A 22,022-nucleotide genomic window follows, 5' to 3' on the forward strand; every position below is an offset into this window, starting at 1 on the left:
ATTGACCAGGACTGAGAACAGATTTCCTGCAGTACCTCAAGACCTTGCTTCTACCTGCCTGTTGTGCTGCTGGGCAGAATTCTACCTGGCTCCAAAGGGGCTGTAGTGCCTGAGAGGCACAGCAAAGGAATAACCTGAGCCCACGAGCCTGCAGCACAACGAGCAAGGCAAGAATCAGTAACTCTGGCTCTCAGCAGAGCCACTTAGCCTTGAGGATATTGGTGACATGACACCATTTCCAGGAAAAGCTGTATGGGGCCAGCCCAGGCAATTCCACCCTGCACAGCATGCACTCTCTTAGCAAGCCAAGTTTGACATCTGGGCTGCCTGCGTGCAGCATCCAGTTCACGGATTTTATTTCCCATTCCTACAAGTTTGAGAATGAGGGTCTACCATTGTGCAATCTAATTCCCAATGACTCATTTCCATGCAATGAAACAAATGTTTTCTTCTAGGGCCTGGGGAGCTGCTGAGGAACCCCAACACAACTGCTCACAGAATCAGGATTTAGTCACATTAAACACAAAACTATTTTGCTCAGTCTTCTTAACATAGATCAGAGCTACCTTAAACCAGATCAGTTCCCCATGCCAATTCATGTTTGGTCTGCTACTGAACTACTATAATATGTAATTAAGAGGGCAGTGAGCATGGTAAAGATGAACCTGCACTGTTCATATAATGACAGTCGCCTGACAGGTGACTGTTTGGCAGTCATAATCAGCCTACAGCATTGAATTCTGCCTTCATTTGGCATTCAGGCCACATCTACATAAAAATCAGAGCAATCAAACTGCTCACAGCTTTGTTTACACACACTTTAGTTATAAATGCTAACAGTTGGTTTCTGCTTTAGTTTGTATCTTTTTCCCAAAAGGCTCTAGCTTCCATGGCTGTTTCAGACCTTCCTTGAACATGCATCTGAAGATTTTTACCCCATTAATCCACTCAGCATAAAAAAACCACAGATCAGGAGATAGGATCCTGCACTCCAAACTCTTCCTGAAGCATTAGGAACCATTCTGCAAATGGTTCTTTAAAATGATAAATAAATAAATAAACATGCAAACAGAAAGATGATGCGTAACATTTATCAGTAACTTGAGGCTTACACTCAATAAAATCTCTCTCTTTACGTGGCCCAGACAATGTTGCCACATCGTTGCACAAAACCACTTACTTTTGGCACATCAATTGCCACCTCCCTCATGGCGCTGGGCCTGACATCATTCATCCCCTGCAGGAAGTCATTGAAAGCAATCATCACTGACCCAGCCACTGCGGTGTCCCACAGGCCTGGCCTCTTCCCCAGCGCTCTCCGCAGTGCGTACAAACCTAGTGAAACAAAAAAACATGGAAATAGGTAGGCTTCCTCCTGGTTCTCATAAGCACAGTGTACCACACACAAACATACTGCAGCACTGGGAAGGAAATGATGTTCAAAAGAGTGTCTCAGTGCTGGGCCTGAATTATGTCATAGAACATACAAGACACTTCTGATAAGAGAGCACAAAAAAGGGGATTTAACAACCACAGATAGACTATGTTACATCTGTTCCAAAAGACAGAATGAAACAGCCTTGTTCCCATTTTCCCAGAGATTAAACTTTCAGGGCAAACTCTCCAAAGGTCCATACAGAGATCTGAACACATTACTAAACCACAGAGGAAGTGGGACAATGAACATTCAAGGACATGTTAAATCAGCCCACAAGAAATCCACAACCTCGCCCACTTCTCTATTATCAGGACAGTATCTTCAAAAGCTTTTAAAAAAAACTTGATGAGACCGCTTTAACTTCCATCAGAACCCTATTTTTCCATGTAGTAAGATGCCAGACACCTGCATTTTTCTTTATATGGAACAAACATTCCCTGTGACACTCAATAGTTCTTTGTTCCCCTTCAGCAATTACACTTTTCAAATGCAGGCAGAGGTTTTACCCACTCTTTTTTTTTTTTTTTTTTTTTTTTTTTTTTTTTGACAAATCACTCACATACAGTATCTATAAATCTTGATACTAATTCCTAGTTTCCTCCTATAAATCAATCCCTCAAAAGCCACACAAGTCCCACCTACTCACAAATCAATAGTCCTTGGGCAGGACCGAGAGGTACCATTAGCAGTTCCCAGGCACTCCCAAGAGAGCAACTGAAGCCCCTTTTGTGTAAGATGCCCAAAAGCAGGATCGTTTCCCCTGTATAATTATCCCTTTTAAGGCCTAATATAATTTAGAGTTTTATTGCTTCTGCTTCCAAACCTGTCCTGTGACTGAAAACATTAATTTTTTTTCTTGGTATATTATTACATGATGAGTATAATTTTAGGTGCAGGTACCCACACATCCACATATGCAGTATCTGTTACCATGTATTTCAAAACAAATGAAGCACTTCATACCACACCAGCTCACCTTGCATGACCATAAAAAGACAAACATTTGTTAAGTCTCTTCTATATTTTACCAAACAAAACATCAATTAGTGCTACAGGAAAGGACAATAAAAGGGATAAGCAGTTTCTGAAAATAGATGTCGTTTTAACTTTCAGCAGATTGTTGTCTTTTTTTCTGCAGAGGCACTGGTAGATGCAGACATGCAAAGTTTCTGACAATGACAGGAATTCTGCATTTCCTACAATATATACAAAGTGTGAAGAGACATAATATGTCCCCTGTGAAGCAGTACAGCTGGTGTCTCTCCATAAAGTGCCAATTACGGCAGAGTCAGAGCACCTGCATCCAATACCCAGGCTCTTAATACAATACCAGAAAGAAAAAAAAGTTTGTATTTCAGGTTTCCCCTTACACAGAACATCCAAAACTAGTAAGATATATAAATAAAAACATTCCATGAGGCCAAGGAGTAAAATGAAAATCTGGTCACCAGAGGACAAGTATAAAATATAACTGACTCATTTTAACAACTCAAATTTCTCACCCACTTCTTCCTTCCTCTGAAGAAGTTCATTTTAAGGAAAAAAAAAAAAAAAAAACCAAAAAAAAACCCAACCCCAAAACCAAACAAATGATACAACATAGATTCACCCCCTCCAGATTTAAAATTTTTATCCAAATAAATAACAAACTGAACATATTATTCCAGTGTCATTGCAGCTAAGACTTTGTGGGGTGGGAATGGGCATTGGGGTCCAATCTTATGATTTCTTTCAGGGCAGTCAATTCACATGGGAATCTCAGTTTAAAAAAATGCAAGTAAATCACATCACACAAAATTAAGGCATAGAGAAAGAAAGTAAATGATAAAGATATCGACTTATTTGAATACCTATCTACTCCACGTGCCAGTGTAGCTCAGCACTCATTTTAAATGTTATTTTCTTTTTTCCATTACATGAGAATGTCTTAAAACTAAGCACGTTAATTTTAAAAATTGAGAGAGAATACCAACAAAACGCCCAAGAATACCACTGCTCTTAAGTTTTGTTACAGCCAGTTCTACAAGGAGTACAAGTGAAATTTCAGTCCTCAGCAGTGGGTTTGAAAGACAACAGCCTTGATCCAGAACAGGAATAAAGAGGTCACAGCTTTCCAAACAAAGCCAGAATTCATTTCAGCATGTGCACGCACACGCCACTGCACAGGTCAGCATTTAATTGAAACAATGTTTTACATTAAAACAATAATAAAAAACAGATTGAAAAAGAAAGCATGATTCTTCCTGTTTCCTCCTGTTATCATAATCATTCTTTCCTGCACTTCAGATTGACCTCTAACAAGAGGGGCAGGGGGGGAGGGAACCTCAGTAACAGGAGAAGGATACAGCCAGCGGCTTGCCAGAGGCAGGAAAACACATCCTTGTCTCAAGACGCTGAAAGATGGATTTAACATAAGGAAATGTGGGGTAGGATGCAAACCCTGCTGCCAGAATCAGTGCAGAGGCAAAGGAGGTGGAACCCTACAGCAAAGTCATGTTCACCACTACACAAGTTATAATGCAGATACAAACAGGCACAGCTCAGGAAACATCAGGCACCTGAGTGTCTTCGACATGGGGGAACACTCTGGTTTAAGCATAATGTCATTGCTGTGAATTGACTCTGAGCACAGCATTTGTTTCAGCTCTGCTTGCTGCTTTTCAGATGTTACTCCATTCTTCAGGGTTAATGAGTTCCAATAACCCTTTTGGCAGTGCCTGGGGGGGCTCAGAAGTGGATGAGTTTTCCATTTTGTTCCAGTCCTGCATGAGGGGAGGAAGGACTGAAGTGCAGTTATCCGGTCAGTGGGACTTCACACAGGCAAGGGATACCTATTTTGAGCAAAGGGATAGTGAACAACACTGATCCTCACTGAAGTAGCAATGGAAAATCCCGGTTTAAACAAAAAAAAAAATTAAATAAAATGAAAAGGAAAAGGAAAAAAAAAAAAGCAGCATAATAAAGCACGCATGATTACAAACAATGGAAAATAAACAGTTTGTTCCAGCCCAGCAACTGTGTGCTCTACCTCACCAACTCATCCTGTCTGTCTAGAACAGAGGAAACCAAGTGGACAGAGGGAAAAAACCCAGCAGAACGCCCTGTCCTGGTACAGATGATCCTTCTTTGGTACCAGGCTATGCACAAGGTCAATAGCATTGGCTGCCTGAAAGATATTCTTGCTCATAACTTGGCTAAGTTTTGGCACATTAGGTCATAACAACAAATATGTGAGCCTAAAAATAGATCCTACGACACTGCTATTATTTGTCAGAGTCTGTGTATCATTACACATCACTGTAAATAATAGAAAGCAGCCATTCAGAATGACCAACATATATATATATATATATATATATATATATATATATATATATATATATACATACACACTTTAGATTTCCAAAACAGAATATATACACAGCACTTGAGGAAATAAACTGAGCCCAACAAAATGGTTAATCATGCATCTTTTACTACCCATCAGCTGTTCCTTTTGCAAATCCATCCCGTCTGACTTATTCTACCAGAATCCCAACACCAGAATTTTTAAGCAGCTTCAAAGAAATTGTTATCTTCTTGTAAGATTGTTTACAAAAGTAAATGTTTCTTCTTTCTCTGCTGATCTGGCATTTCCCTCCCAAATTATTCTGGCCAAACTCAGAAGACACACACCATTTCTCCCTATCAGATCCAACATGATCCTCTACCACGTGGCTGGCAGTGGAATGCTCAAGAGAGGGGCATGGATGGGTAAGACCCCAGATTTCTGATGGCACCGGAGTGAGCATCTTCCTCTACTTCCAGATCTTTACATACTACAGTTCAAAATTCAATAGGTTTATGCATAGAAAAAGCATTTCATATAACTTAAAGTCAGTTTAAAAATGTATTTTAACCTTTTTATTTTTAATTTGACCCACACATAAAACTGTATTTAGGAAAAAAAGTCAGGAAGCAGAAACCTTGATTTTTTGCTCTCAAAACCATATTCTGCAATCTGTCTTTAGTTGCCAGGGCTATATGGGAAGAATTCCTGAATAACTTTCATGTAGTGTTTGTACAGGAAAGATAATGCCCTTAAATCCCTTGTAACCATAATATTGCAAATTCACCGGGCTAACCTGAGCACTAATCTACTGCAGGGATTATATCCATGATTTATAGTCCTTCCTGAAGAGCCCCGACATTTGCTGGAACATGTCTGTGGAGCTGCCTGAAAGCTGCTGAGAGGTGTGACAGGGAGGGCAAGGAAGGAAGGAAGGAAGGAGGAGCTGCATTTTCAGAACTTCTTTCGTAGAGGAAATGGTTTATTCACAGATTAGGTACACACACACGTCATTTATCCCGACAGTGTGACAACAGAGGGAAATAAGGAATACCATACTGCCTGTTCCTAGCCTGCTCCCAGACATAAATGTACCTAAGGGTGGTCACACGTGTGTGAGGAGAAAAATAAGGACTGCCAGGCTACCAGACCGGCAAGGGCAGAAAGACAGTAAGCAACAGCTAATGGCTAACTGCCCAGTCTAATTGCAATTAGGAATGTTGGCAAGGGATACAGCTAAAAATTAAAGTCAGGAGACTTATGAAAACTTTGCCTGAAAATGTTTAAGTTGTGTCCTCCAATAGTGGCTAATCATTCTGAATACAAATGGCTACAGCTGACTGCATTGCCACACATGAATAACGTAACTTCTTTCATACCACTCAAGCTGCTGAAGCAAGAACATGGTGACTTATCTGCCAAGAAGGGTCATTTAAAATATTAGTTACAGTGATTGATCAACTCTTGTGAAAAATAATCCCTATTTCCTGTGTATATAAATATCAGCAGGCAGAATGGGATGTGCTTTAAACAGATTATTAAGTATTCAACGCACAACCGTGTGCATGAAGTCAGCAATCCCATCATCCAATTAGCTGCAAATTTTGGATAAACACACACTTAAAATTAGTTATGATGAAAACTGAAAGTTTACATGCCCTTACTGCAGTGAGTGCAACGCTCCTTGTGCAAAACCAAAAATCAAGTACCATTACAAAACAAACAAAAAAAAGGGCAAAGATTTTCTTTAAGAAAAAAAGTAACTCCAAAAACCAACACAGAATGCACCGGCATTGCTGGAGAGAGGCAGCAGCCACATGTAGCCACTTCTGCAGAAAAGCATAATTCCGAGCTGCTGCTGGAAGAAACAATCCCAAAACACATGTTACAGAGGCCAAAAAAGCCACATTACTCTGCCATGTGCATGTGCAAGCAAGGGCCCGTTTGCTCCTAACCTGCTTGGCCAATTGCTTTGGTTTTGAAACACCCTCTGCTTCAGGGACCCAACTTAAACACCACAGAACACAGCACCAACTTAACACTCTTAACACTGAAGACTGGCATTGGATTTTCTTGCTCTCCTTATACTATAAGTTACAGTGATGGAAAAGAGTGCCAGAAAACTCAGTTGGCCCAGTCCAAAAATTCATTTGTATCACATCTGTGCTTTTCAGTGCATTTCAAAATCCAATATTCTGCCCTTTCTGCAAAAATTTCATAACACTTTTTTTTTGTATTGACCATCTGACTAAACCTGTTACTAATATTCCCCAAACTCACAGATTTTTCTACATGACCTTTTCACAAAAAGGCAAGCAGCCTTTCTCACCTCATTTTGAGTGTCACATGGGAACCAGCACTCAGTTTGACAATGCAATAGCAGATTGCTTGCAACAGCATAGGTTCAATATTTGTCCCTGCTACTAATAAATAAGTAACAACACAGACATGGTATTTTCAGTCACTTTCCATAAGGGAATAAAATAATTTGACATAGCATGTCAAACAGTGCTTCCCCTTTCAAATCTGTAACTGCAGTCAGTTAATTAGAAAGCAAACCAAAAACCACCCTGCAAAACAAACAATCCCACTGCCTTGGTCATCAACTGCCTCTGTCAAAATTTGCATCTTCAACAGCATCCCAAGCCCACATTCCTACATTTAGCAGTATAATGCAAGAAAAACATCTACATTTGTTGCACACCCCCAGCAGGACCCGGGTCCAGACAGTGCTGGGAAAGGTTCAGAATCTTTATGGCTTAAAGAAAGGAAGGATATTCTTGATGCCCTAACACTGAGCTGCTTCATCAGGGCTGTGCCTGAGCTGAAAGGAAGAGCTCGATTGGAGATAGGAGGCCGGGAAGGCACGGATTGAAGGCAGCGTTTGTCTGCTTTAAAGAGCAGTCAGGGGCTGCTCCTCGGGGTGCACAGAGCCTCACTGTTAATCACATTAGCCCACACGGCTCATGTTTCCTGCAGGTGGCCAGGCTACCACAACTGCAGGAGCTGGGGGGGAAAAGCCACACAGGTCTAACTAACAAAGAGACATTCCTGGGCTTCACGGGAATTCACTTCCCTGCCAAATACAGGGAAAACCGGAAAAAACCTAGGAGACAGTTCTTCAGTTGCTTATTGGTTTTTAATTCTTTTAATGCAAGTGGATTGCAGAAACTTTTTCAGGATGTAGAAGATACAGCAGGAAGTTTCTCAGCTCCAACAAAAAGCTAAGTACAGTATGCTCCTAAAGAAATCACACCTTTACAGATCTAATACCCACATAAAATCAACATACAGAGCTATGGATTAAACAGCATAAAGCCTCTCCATCCTGTACTATTAACCAGAATGCAGGGATAATTAAATGGGCAAATGAACAGCACAGACAAGACCTCCAAAACAACAGGACTGAAAATTATGAGCACAAGACAACAGGCCATTATCACATGCCTATGAAAGGGGCTTCACAGATTGTCAGCAGAGTAATACTGGTACATCTCAATCAATTACTTCTGTAAGATTTTTTTGTAACAGCTCAAGCAAGTACCATTCTAATCCTAAAGGCTAAGCAGGGTGATACCTTTTTTTTAGGCAATTAAAAAACTTCTGATGCAAAACAGAGTCACTAGTGCCTCTTTCACAGAAGTCTCAAAGTCTCAGTGGTTGCAGCATCCTTACTGGAAGCAAATCAATGTTCTTGCCAGAGTGACCACTATTTAAACAAAGCCATTTGTTCTTCCTCTCCTCATGATGCTATCTTATCACAGCCCAAGTGTTTTATATCAGCACACTGAAATTATGTGTAATGAACAAGGATGTTCAAGATAAATTCTGAGAGTCACAAAGCAAATACTTCCTTTCTCTGTAAACAATATGACTGAACCCACTCCTTGAAGAAATCAAGCTATATTTATATTCACCCTCTTGAAATGCTACAGGCAGCCATAGAAGGATAAGTTTATAATAAATTGCTATATTTGGAAACCTTTGTTGCTAAGCATCTTCTAACATTCAGTACAGTTTATACCATTCATGTCCCTGCTACATAATTAACATTTCATATGTTTTGGTTTTTTTAAAAAAGAAGTACAGTGTTTATCTTTGCCAAAAAATTAAAAACATTATAATTTTGGGGGAATTAATAAAAGACCACGTGGCAAATTAAATAAAGGAGAAGCATCAAGATCAAGGTCATACAAACACTGACATTATATGCCAGGATATGGCAGTCTATCTTCTGTACACTCCTCTGCTTGACATAAAGCAATTCAGAAGGCAGCTGGTCACACTAAAAACCAGTCTACTAAATAATTTAGGATACAGTAGACCTCTCCCAACCTGAAGAATATGACTTTCTCAGCTGCACACATAAATCAGCCCTTTTCTTGTCAAGAATTCTCTGTGTGTGAATCCCTTAGATGGCATTCAAGTCCTCAGGAGTCTACCAAGAGGAACCCAGTGGAATCTGATGTCCACAGGATGTAGCCCAGTGCCCAGCATGGAATCTGCAGGTTTATCACACTTGGCTATTAACTTCTGTGGAAATCATAAGTATCTTGCTAGGCAGTAGAGAATCACAGCAAAATCTTAATTTCTCCACTGCAGCCACTACAGGCATTGTAATCTTGGACACATGGATATCCTATAAAAATCAGTTTTGTGGTTTCATTTTTGTGACAGGCCAGAACTGTATCTTCAGTGGAGGAAAAGGAGAAAAATCCACTACTATTTTAAAAATTCAGCAGATAAAAATGAAAACACTCTTAGCTGATTATTATAAGCATCCCCAATGTGTCATGGGTTTTGGTCACAATACCCTGTTTCGGAAAGTCCTGATCATACTGCACAGATTCTCCAAGTTTCTTGTCCTCGTCTCCTCTACCTGCCCATCCCATCATACACCACACCACAATTCTGTACACACCATAGTCATGGGGGCCTAGAAATATTCAACACAAAATGGGTATCACAGGCCTTCAGAATTCCCATGAAAATGCAGAGTTGCTAAACAGAACATGAAACTTGCCTCTCTGAGCCCAGCAGTACCACTGAGCAAATCTTGCGCTGGAGAACAAACAACTTCTGCCAAAAATAACAGTTGGAATATGTTTAATTCTACAATGGTTATTTACTTTCCATTAACAAATGGTCTTCAGAATTATATAGAAGGCAAACATCAAAGCTTTTATAATGAAGAATCTTGGGAAACCTGATTAGAGATGCAAAAGCCCTAGAAATACTACATTTACCATGTTACTAATTACTACACTCTTGGTTTATATAAGCAGTATATACACAATACATGTGTTAAAAAAACAGAGTTGAAGTAGAAAGATAAGGAAAGATGAGTCCTCTGGAAAATGATCTAAACTTTGTATTAAGAATATAAACATATTTAGCTTGCAAACTTGCAGTCTTTCCAGCCACAAACCCAAGGATATAGATGGGGTATGCAGGACTTGAGAGTCTCCCACAGATCACAAAAGAAATGCATGCAGCAAGCAACAGTAATCCTGTGCCAAAATCTGAACATGTATCCCTGAATCCTGAAATCCTTTTTCTAAGCTAGTTTCCACATTTCACCTGTACTTAAACACACATCAAGCTTGCATGTAGCACAAACAACCTTAATGTTTGTGAAAGAATTCTTAAATCAGATGTTGTCTTAATACCAAGCATTTTGGACATTTAGAAATGTGCATTAGTTGCCTTAACTGTATGTTTATACCATGCTTTATGATGTAATATACATATATATGAAATGTTATGTTCAATTCTAAGGCCTACATCACCAAAAAAGTTATTGACAAACTGGAGGCAGTTCAGAGAAAAATCAACACAAATTCTCAGAAGGCAGGAAGGACTTATTTATGAGGAAAGATTAAAAGAGCTAAATATTTATAGTCTGGCTCAGTAATGAATGAGGAGGTAGAGGACATGAGAACAGCCTAGAGATATCTGAAGGGTGTAAACACTAAGGAGGGAGAGCAAACGTGTTATACAAGGATGTAAATAGAAATAATGGGATAAAACTAAACTAAAACAAGGGAAGCTTAGGCTGAATATCAGAGAGCATTCCTGGATAGCAAGCTAGCTTGGCCCACAGCAAAGTTTCTGAAGTGAAGCAACAGGAGCCCATGCATCTTGGAACAACACAAAAAACTAGACAAAACATTGGAAAATTCACCATATGAAGGAATCTTGTTCTGCTGAGGAAAAACAGTATATTATAAAAGTATTTGCTAAGTTTAACTCCAATGGAAGCAGTAATATTTCACAAGGTGTTAAAAATGCAATATAAAAGACAGATAAAGAGCTTACCTGGAAAAAAAAAAACCAACTTCAACTAAGAACATTCCTTAATGATGAGCAATTTAAGTTCAGTTTATGTAACAGCTCGACTGACTCATGCTTGTGCAACTTGAAGAGGAAAACTTCACGTGGGCTTCAAGGAGTTAACGGCGCTGGACTGTACTTTCCCCAGCAGAGGTCACCCCACGGTAACAAACGACAGGGAAATCTGACAGCATGCACTCAAACGTATAGAAAGAAGATCAATAGGAAGGAGACATCCTACTCCCTTCATGCCCAGCACTGGCTTTGGATGCAAAGTTCCTGGATAACACCCTATGTCCTGCAGTAAGTCACAGGTAGACGCCTGAAGTTTTTTATCTATGCAATAGTCTACCTGCATGCACAACGTTACAGATTTATTTTCTAAGAGGTCCTCATGAAGTGGGTAAATATCATCTATTTGCAGCTGGATTATGAATCCATCTGCACATGCATAAGAAAAAGACTCAGCTGGGTCATGTTTGGAATTGAAACCACAACACTTCTCACTGAGAACTTGACATTACATTAGTTAAGTGTTTACTATTTGAGCACTGAGATACAGGCAGACTGACAGGCTTCCAAAAACACAAGGGAAGGAAAATAAAAAGGGAGTTTATCTTTTTTATTAACAAATATATACAATCAGGGAATAAAAAATGTTTTCTAACTTAAAACAGAGCTTAAAACACAACTGAAGCCAAGAGGAAAGCACTAGAAAATGATCTCATTTTTTTTTTCTTCTTGATCCATAAAAACTCCACAAATTCCTATTTGAGAACTATCCCTTAAAAATTCTACAAGCTGGCAAGCAAAGACTTTGCTGTTCCAGGTGCCATCACTCCTACTAAAGCATCTGACATCTTCACAGTCAGTTCCGATGCAAGAATTATCCATGCTCTGTGCCACTGCCAGAGGAAGCTGCCCTGGTGCCAAAGGAAATAAAAGTAACCACAACATGCAGCAAACTTATTTGTGAACTACAAGGGAGCAAATACGTGTAAGCAGGGCTGGATAGTCAGATTTTGACTCAGCTGTTTTAAAGGGCTGCTGATGGGCAGATTCAAGCTCCAATACTCAAACTGTGCAGACTCACTCTAGCAAAACCCAGGAACTGACAGAGTGTACTTGCAATGTTTCATCCAATGAAAACAGAAGTGAACTCACGCTGAAGCATTCCCTGGAACATACTGAACCCTGGCATGGATAATTCTGCAGGGCTAAGCCTATTCCCAAGGCCAAAGGCCACCACGTTCCAGACCCCAGCTCAGGGTGTGCTCTGCAGCTCTCTCAGCTCCACTGCACAACCTTAGCCAGGTGCACACATTGCCCTCACCCCTGCCAGGAGCTCCTCATCTGCAGGCAAATGGAATACCGGCACAAAATATGGAAGGGAGACAGGAAACATCCCTGAGGCCCACAGCCTCCACATCCTGGGAACAAGGACCTGCAGGACAAGCTGTGCAGCCAGAGTGACTTAAGATTTTTGTGTGCAGCGGGTTGTCTAGAGAGTAGAAAAACTCTTAGGCATGTTAGTTAACTCCCAAAACCACTGGTTTACTGAGAGCAAGCTGTCTAAGATCTTAGAAATGGCACGGGGGATTCCCCAGGGTTATTGATCTTAACGCTACATTTTCAAAGTTACTAATATTCAAAGAATTTTTCCCATTTGCCTGGGAAGAGCTTGGCACAAAAATTAATAAAACCTCCGTGTTTCAAAAGCTATTAGTACAGACTGTGGATTTTCTTTTTCTTCAATAAAGAGACTAGAAGTAAAATAATACCCTAAATAAGATAAACAAAGACTTACCTGCTTCCTTGCACAAGGCTGCCAAGTCTGCACCCACGTAACCATGTGCACTATCAGCCAGATGTGCCAACTGCTCTGCTGTGAGTGAATGGGGAACCTTCTTGAGAAGCTTCTGGAGAATGTCCAGACGGTCCTGGGCATTGGGAATTCCAATTTCTATCTCCTTATCAAAACGCCCCGGCCTGCGCAGTGCTGCATCCAGGGCATGAGGGCGATTGGTGGCCCCAAGGACCAACAGCTGCCCTTCACTGCCTTCCTGAAGGCATCAAACAACACAAGATATTACTTTTAAAATACAATTAAACAGCAAACAGATAATACAAGAGGCACTCCCACTTTAATCCCCAAGAATCTGCTTTCCTAAATCAGGAAATTAAGAACCAAGGAGAGAAAAAGAAGTGTTTAAGCTAAAATGCAGCGCTGGCACAAGAACAAAACAGAATCAACAGACCTTGAATAAACACAGTTGGGGAAACAAATCAGTTCAGGTATCAAACCCAGCAGAGACAGGAGGTTATAAAGCTTCCTATAAGTCCAGCAGGAAAAGCAAGGTCAAAAATCCTAATCAATTTCCTCAAGCTCTGCTTCTTCACTTTTACAGTGAGGCACAATAAGTTAGGAGGTCTCCTGTAATGTCATTCTCTTCTTGTGAACGAAGCACTCTTTCCAGGAAGGATATCCATCAGCCTTTGCCACCAGAAAATATGATCTGCCTGTGAACAATTCCAGACTGGGCAACTCAAACTGCCATGCAGGAAAAAAATGAGAAACTTGCATATTATATAAACAGAAGAAATTTATTTTCATACTCTGGAGAGAGTTCTTTCATCTTTCCTGCTAATAATCGTAAAACAATAGATGAGAGATTGCCAAACTTTATGGGCTTAACCCATAATTTACTCAAGTCAATTAAATTTACTGTTTCTTTATTAGGCATTTGTTTATGCCCTACATACTGCTCTGGCAATCTTGAAATAGCTGCTGTTGCCTTTAATCATGCAGCCTACATGTTACCAGTAGAATTCTGATGACTTTGATTTCAGAGCAATTAGAAATACCTGGTTTAGTTCAATGATGGGCTATCACTGAAATTTCAGTTTGACCTCCAAAACTACAAGAGGGGTAGAAGGCAAAGGAAAGGCAGTGAATGGAAGAAACCTACTTTCTTTTAAACTAACAGTTTTCAGGAGACATTCCTCTCCTACAGCCTCTGCTGTAAAAGCATTAGATTATCCTACAAAGTCTCACCTAAGTGTGTTTTCTTTCCTCACAAGTGATACATCTCAAATTAGCTCCACTGTAGAAGCAATATTATTTTGTTCATTGAGTCCCCATGTACGTTAATTGCCCCATTAGATTCAACTTACTGAGCCAATGCCATCCATTAATGTCAGCAGTGAAGCAACAACTCTCTTTTCCACTTCATTCTGAGTCCCTTCTCTCTTTGGACAGAGTGCATCCAACTCATCTATAAATATAATTGAGGGGCGACTGACAGGAAAAAATAGAGGAAAAAAATGTTAACGTGCTCAGGAAGATTTAAAACACTAAGGTAGAGGAAAGCTGTTCATGGAAAATGTCCAGTTCCTACAGAAACTAAAAAGCATCCCAATAAGAAAGAAAACTAAAATGAATACTATATTAGACATCTAATACCTTCAATATGAAATAATCTTTGGCTAATGTACTATGAACACCAGTCACATAGAAGTGTAAAGTCTGCCTTAGCTAGGTCCAACAAATTTGGGCAAGATGCCACTCTACTCCAGAGGAATGCTATGTCCAGTACCTACACCAACTCATTTAGAGCTGGCCTCCAAAGATAAAAAACTAGAGGAAAATCTGAATCCTGGTGAAACTCTGGCTCATGTGTCTATCTGTTGAAATAAGCACACAATGCACTAATAACACAGGTTGAGCGATTTGGCACCATCCCTAATATCCCCTTAAAAAGGACAGTGTCCAAAAGGATTTAAGAGGCATCCTAAAATTTGACTCCTAGCTAAGCTAAACAAATTTATTTCCTTTTAAAAAGCACTGGATGAAAAAAGCCACAATGCAAAGCTTCTTGGAAATATTTTTCTTTTAAGAACACTAAGGCTGGAACCAGTACCACAAACAAAATTCTCCAAAGGAACATACCAGAGAGAAGCTTCAGCGAATATCTGACGTAACCTTGACTCAGACTCCCCATAAAACCTGTGAGAATTAAAATATTTTAATAAAAATCTTGCAGTTATTGTGTTTTCTAAGCAACCTGGAAAATTACTCCTTTTGAGTTACAAAAAGCTGTAGCGCACACTTTCAAAGTCCTGAAGTCTAGGCAAATCTACAGTTATCTTTATTTCCACAAGGACCAGAAATTAAGGTGAAATGGGGCACAAGCAAAGTGAGAATCATTAGAGATAAAGGGAGCTGTTTCTCTTCTGCGTTAGAAACAATTTTACCTACATTTTTTTTACCAACAACCAAAAAATTACTTCTCCGGAGACATCGGTCTGTGCAGTGTCACCTTGTTGCAAAAGTAACCCACAGGCAATTGCAGATGCAGTTCTAATCCTGCCTTTAATTCAGTCCATGCTTTACACAAATGTCCTAGCCAAATTCAATAAACCTCTTTTAATACAAGGAACATAAGCCCTACTTGAAATAATCCTTTCCCATTTCTTTTTGACTCTTTTGGGCAGGTAACCCACAGCAAATACTACATCTCTCCACAATGGACAGATGCCAGGGCATATTTTGGGCTACTGTATTTACAGAATTAATGCAAATAAAGTGGGAGGACTTACTTGCTTATGATTTCAGGGCCATTAATGACAGTAACGTGAGCGCCAACCTCGTTTGCGATGGCCTTGGCAATCATGGTCTTCCCAGTTCCTGGAGGGCCATAGAGCAGAACTCCTCGAGGAGGAGGGATCCCTTGGGACAAACACATGCACGCAAACAGAGAAAAGAAGTTACTGGTGATAAATGCCAGGCCCAGCCTGCACTTGCACATTTCACTGTCCCTGTTACTACCAATAATAACTTGGCCTCAGCATCAATTCATTTAACAGACATGTCATTATGATGAATTAGGCTTTCAGGGAAAAGATCACTCTTAAATGGGACATACATACACACCTTGTATTTTTAAAGTCCAAAAGACTGTTTAAAAACCACCTATTTAAATAATTTTATTTTTCAGCAGTTCATTATAATCTTCCCTGTGTTTTCTCAAGATAATTACTCAACTGAGTACCTAACATCCATGAATACACTAAGTTATTCATGATTCTTACAGTGTCATTGTATGAAATTTCCCACATCAGAAAACTACTTCTCTTCAACACTCCAAAAAGCTCTAGAAATGCTGTGAGGCTTAAGAGTGTTTGCAAGATGATGAAAAACACACATTAAAAGGATGAATCTGCCTATTTAATAGCCCATGTTAAGTCAAAGAGACAGAAGCATTCAGACACATAACATAAGGGACTTTGGAAAAACAAATTTGCTCAGCTTCAATTATACTGCTATGTATAATTGAAGCTGAGCAGAAAATACAGGTAAACTGCATGAAACAACTGTGATCCCAGGTAAAGAGCCTGCCAAAGAAAGTTTAAGACCAGCAAAACCAAATTAAATGGGCACAAAAGCTAAAAACAGAAGTTGAAAGATTAGAAGGTAAAAAGTAGAGACAAATGTTTGACAAAGGCCTGACACCAGTACAGAAGACACTGGTGAAACCCAACCAAAGAAACATCAAGTGGGACTGGGAATCAGACAGGGAATGATGCCTCAAGGGCATGTCCAAATCTTGTAAACTAATAAGAAAAACTAAGAAAAAAATATCTGGCCTCTGACAAAGGATAAATTATAAAAGCATCTCTACAGACAGACTCCTTCACACCAGTCCATTAAAGCATGTGCTGCTCCCTCCTGTGGCGTTTCTGGCACTGGCAATACACAAGGCTGTGGAAGCACAGGCTCACCTCAGCTCCAGCCTCACTGCCCGTGATCAGCCAAGAACTCCCAACGTTTGGATGGGGGCTAAAGTATTGCAACTGCTGAGAAAACATCATCATCCATCATGTGATTCATAAAGAATCTGCTCAAGCTTCAGGTATTAGGTATGAAGAGCACTGATTTTGATGCTAAAGCAAATCCTGCTGCCACAAAACCACATGGTGATGCTGGGGCTGGACCAAATGCAGCTGGACCACTCATGATGGAGATGCCTCACACCACCCCACTGACACCTGTGGAACATGGCCAGCAAACAGCCACCTGTGTGCTGTGGAAACTGTCTCCACTGAAATCACCTCTTCTTTGAAGTGTGTGTGGGAGAAGAGGAAACTGTCTCCACTGAAATCACCTCTTCTTTGAAGTGTGTGTGGGGGAAGAGGTCATAGAGAGAAATAAAGGGCCTCCAAGACAAGAGAGTGAAGAAATATTTATATGTAAGAGAGCCCTGTCTCACAGCAATGCATGCTTCAACAAGGAACACAGCCATTTGTGATAAATGCACAACACAGAGTCACAAAAATCCTCCAAGTGTTTATATATATATTAGCTATAACTTTATGTATGGCAACAGTAATTGTATTTGGTTTTCCACCCTGTAATTCCATGCTGAACACACTGAGCAGTTTGAGTAAACAGCTCAAAAGACCTCCTTAAAATTTTGCAGGAGCACACAGAGATAAAAAAAGCAGAAGAATTAATCCGAGTTCTTCTCCGTTTAAAAGATATTTTTAACCGAGTCTAACAACACAGAATCTTATGACAACACAAACAACTGCCCCTTTCAGGTTTCCAAGTACAGAAGTTTTTCCTACTTGCTATAAATTCTCCTCATACATGCCTAACTTTTGGTACAGACACACACTTCTTCCCTGCTTAACTGTTTCTCACACAGGCTAACCAGAACATCTTCACAGTATCCACACAGTGTAATTATAAAGCAGTTTGGCATTGTTGGGACACATAAGTTTATCAGATCAATTACATAAAATTAGGTGCATAGTCCTGGAGTAATTAGTGCTTAAAAATAAAAAATTCACATTAAAGAAGAAAGTTAATGAAGTAAGCCAACACTCAGGCATCATACCATAACTCCTGAACAGTTCAGGTTGCTTCAAGGGCAGTTCAACAGTTTCTCTAATAATTCTGAGCTGGCTGCTTAAGCCTCCTATCATGTCATAGGTGATCTGGGACTGACACTTGCCATCCTCTGCTACACTGGTCCTTGGTTCAACAAAATTGATTTTAGTTCTTGAAGAAATGAAGTAAAAACAATCTGTATTGCTCATTGCTCCCATTTTGCCAGTTAGTGGGAGTCCCTCAGAGTTGCCTTCCCCAGCCAACTCCAGATCTTGGGTGAGGTCTGCACCATCTCCCCTGCTGGTTTTGTCTCCATGCCCGAAGTCTGGAGCGCTGGGTGTGACTGGTGAGCCTGGATCCATGGCTGTGCTCGGGCTGTGCATGGAGGCAACCTCTGGACTGTCACCAATGTCCATCCTGCTGAGCTGTAAGGACAAGTCCAAAGCACTACTCTCCAAATCAGATCTCTCAAGGTCTGGCTCATTGGAATCACCGGGAATGGCGCTGCCCTGGACAATCAGCTCTGCACCGTCAGTCCCCTTCACTTTCATCACCACAATGTTGCAAAGTTTCCCGTAATAAGTGAAAGCTAAGAGGTTTCCTGGCAGGACTATTTTCCCATCTATGAGATGATTAAAGAAGAAAAAAAGACAAAGATGATGCTATTTCAATCTACTTTGACATCAATTAGCACTCAGATATTCCTGCATTAGAATAATTCTTTATCAGGAAGCTTAGAAAGTGCTATAAATTAACATAACAAAAGTAATTACAAGGTAATTTGAGGCTCTTTGATAGTTTTGTGCACAAGCAGACTCTACTAGATAAACATTTGTCAGCATCGTATGTGATCTCCTAAACTTACAGTCATGATTAATTTCAGCTTCTTAAATTTCATACAAAGGGAGGATTTTTTAATTAGTATTGTAAGAAGTAAAAATTTTACATTCACTACCTTGAATAACTTACCTTGCTTTTTTGCATTCCTTATGTATACCTACCATCCAATGACAAGCAACTTTACTTATTTACCACCAACATAAATAAAAGGGATTCAGAAATTGGAATTTCACGTTAATGCTAATCCTTTAACTTGTTATTAACGTGCAGCAGTGCACTCTTTTCCTCACAGTACGAGTAAACTGTGGAGTGCACCACAGCAGCATCAGCCTGAAGGCTGTCGATGGCTACTGAACACTCCTAACTTGAGCCATGAATGCAAGTAATGGACAGGAGAAATGGAACCACAACTAATGCAAATTAGATATCTGCAGCATGACATACTTACCTAGCCCAGGACAGATCCCTGAACAAAGTGTAAGTAACGTAACACCTCCTATTTTGCCATAAGCCCTTGATTAAGAGCATAAAAGGAAAATGTTTGCTCTTGTATCCAGAACTACAAAAATTGAACAGTCAAAAGAGAAGCAGCAAAACTCATACCAAGGTTTCTCAGCAGACAGACAGACATTTCCTCAGCATTAACAGTGGCATCTTTGTCCCTGTGGTAGGAAGGGAAAAAATTGTTTTTCCAAGCAATTCAAAACAAATCCACAGTCTTCATATCATATGGACTGAACCCTGAAGATATTAGACACATAGTAACAAAAGAAGTGTACCTATTTAATCTAGTTTTGCCAAACAAAATGTTCTAATTAACAAAATCCTAAGTTGTACTTAGCATTTCTTAGGATCACAACTAGCAATGCAGCCATCTTACCTGTGCAGGCACGACAATCATTGCTACAGGTACTGGATTGAAAAGAATTTAGATCAGGCAGGTCTCTTTCAGCCTTGCAGACACACATACACAAATTTTATGGACTGAAACAGTGCCTTGAGCACTTGCACATCCTCTATAAAAACACTCCCAAGATTTTCCCACAAAGCATTTGCTAGTCGTTTAGTTAGCCGAGCTAAGATTCACTTCATCCCCGTTTTGCAGACAGAAGTCCACAACTTCTGCAAGCACTCACACCTGCACGCTGAGCACCAAGGGCATTCACAGCAGAGTCAGCTGCTGCAACTCCAAGTGGGAACAACGGGGGGAGCCCTAAGCCTGCCAATGAAAGCCGTTTCTCCCTCTTAAACGATCAAGAAAGCAACTTGATGGAAAACAGGTGTATCCACTTAATTTAGAGGACACCTCTTAACGTATCATAGCCTTTCCTGATGAGTAAACACACAGTTATACGTTGTTTGGGTCTGGAGTTGGAGATTGATTCTTTTAAGTGGAGGAAAAGTTAAATTATGCAGACAAAGCACTACCCAGAGGTGTTTAATTAGCAGAGAATGAACTACACCTGTAAAGCATCTATAAACCTAGGAAGTGCTTGAGCAATGAGATTTCAGTGCATTCTTTTAGTAATTTATACTTGCTTCTTACATGAAACTATGGCTCTCTGGACATCAGGAGGAATTTCTTCATGGAAAAAAATTCTGTAAATGACTGCCTGGGAACTGTGATGTTTATTCAAGTGCTAGAACACTTTCAAAAGTAACTATAAAGTAACTTTATTTAGGAAATAACTATAATCAGACTCTACAACAATCCAAATCTGTGAAATGATAAGAGAAAGCCAAAATTTTGAAGGGAACTGGTTGAATAAAACATCAATAAGGTTGTAACAGGTTCCATACCTCAACTTTACATCGACTTCCTCTGCCTGGATAACTGCACCAGTCACAGGCTGCACAGTGATGGCATCACCTGGATTTACTTTCAGGTTTTTCTGTGTGGTTTCAACCAGCCCAATTTTCCCCCCTGGGAAGCCTGTGGTGGGCCAAGCAGTACAGACCTAGGAAGAGTTTTCAAAGCAAACACCTGTCAGTTGAGGTCTTGCCTCTCTCATTTCCAGTCAAGGTAAGCAATGCTTTAATACGAAGGACTAGGTTAAAACCTGCTTCCACTGAGCAAGACACAAGGGGCATTGAGCTCTTAAGATTTGGCCTAAGACATTTTCAAAATTGAAGGGGTTATATTTTGCCTATAAATGTGATAAAAAATTCCACAAAGACTCTATACACATTCTGGAAATTACTCAAAAGCATACGCTATGCCGATCAGAAAATACTACGCAGCAGTGAGAAAAAGGGTAGCAAATAACTACACACTTTATTTGCAAGTAAAATAGATGCATCTGCTTATGCAAGATATAATATATAACCCAGTTACTCACACACGTCTATTCACATTATAAAATTTATAGGAAAAAAAATCAGCTGCATGGATTTTTTTCCAACACGGAGAATACCGATTCAACTACAGTGTAGAAAACATGGAACGGCATATTCACCATCTTTCTCAAGGCATGATCCATGCTGATTCCATTGAATACAACAGGAACAGGCTAACAGCACGGGAAAAGCACTTATAGGGTCAAGAAAGGGTCTCACCTCCTGCCGCCCATCAGCGGAGGTGAGCAGGGCCGGCCTCCCTATGCAAAGATCCGCAGCCTTCATGCTACTGAGCGACAGCTGCGCCAGCGCTCTGCGCAGCATCTTCGGGACTTTGTCGTCTCCTAAAGTTTTCGGGAGGAAAAAACCAGCTAGTATTTTCTCCCGTTCCCCACAGCAAAGCCCGCGTTTCCCGCGCTGCCCGGCAAGCACAGCCCCGCCGGCCCTCACGGCGCCCGCCCTGAGGGGAGGGCGCGGAGCCCCTGAGGCGGCGCTGGCAGCGCCGCGGTTTCGCCACCGCCGGCACCCTCCCACAGGGATAAGAGTAGGTTTCACGGGGCCCTGGAGTGAGAGACGCCCCCGGTGCCGCTTTCCTGAGCGGCTGGGCAGGGACTCGGATTCAAACGAGGCGCCCTCAGCGCGCCTGGGGCTCTCCGTCCCTCCCTCCCTCACCTGCCTCCACGGCGTCGGCGACGCGCAGCACCAGCGGCCCGCCCGGGGGAGCATCCCGCGGGGAGCCGCCGCCCGCAGCCGGGCGCCCCTTGCTCTTCCTTCTGGACGAGGAGGCGGACATGCTGCCCGCGGCCGGCGCAGAGCGGTTCCGGAGCAGAGGCCGGCACCGCCCCGGGGGCGGG

General features: G+C 40.9%; 1 protein-coding gene across 10 annotated transcripts in view; it reads right to left on the bottom strand.

Moving 5' to 3' along the window:
- AFG2A (AAA ATPase AFG2A) overlaps window positions 1-21,979 on the bottom strand; it is a 159,914-nt gene extending 137,935 nt beyond the window's left edge. For all 10 annotated transcript variants that reach the window (XR_014955228.1, XR_014955227.1, XR_014955224.1 and 7 more), the window contains exons 1-10: window positions 21,841-21,979; window positions 21,388-21,512; window positions 20,632-20,789; window positions 19,435-19,493; window positions 17,999-18,613; window positions 15,699-15,828; window positions 15,049-15,105; window positions 14,274-14,397; window positions 12,907-13,162; window positions 1,181-1,335 (exon numbers count right to left, since the gene is read on the bottom strand). Coding sequence is in view for 5 of the 10 variants with exons in the window: in XM_085579312.1 (XP_085435438.1) it covers window positions 1,181-1,335; window positions 12,907-13,162; window positions 14,274-14,397; window positions 15,049-15,105; window positions 15,699-15,828; window positions 17,999-18,613; window positions 19,435-19,493; window positions 20,632-20,789; window positions 21,388-21,512; window positions 21,841-21,961 (1,800 nt within the window). In the remaining 5 variants the exon portion in view is untranslated. The remainder of the gene's footprint in view (window positions 1-1,180; window positions 1,336-12,906; window positions 13,163-14,273; window positions 14,398-15,048; window positions 15,106-15,698; window positions 15,829-17,998; window positions 18,614-19,434; window positions 19,494-20,631; window positions 20,790-21,387; window positions 21,513-21,840) is intronic.
- Between the last annotated feature and the right edge of the window lie 43 nt (window positions 21,980-22,022).

This window comes from Lonchura striata, chromosome 4 (assembly GCF_050655825.1).
Source record: "Lonchura striata isolate lonStrDom1 chromosome 4, ASM5065582v1, whole genome shotgun sequence".
Classification (NCBI taxonomy): Eukaryota; Metazoa; Chordata; class Aves; order Passeriformes; family Estrildidae; genus Lonchura; species Lonchura striata.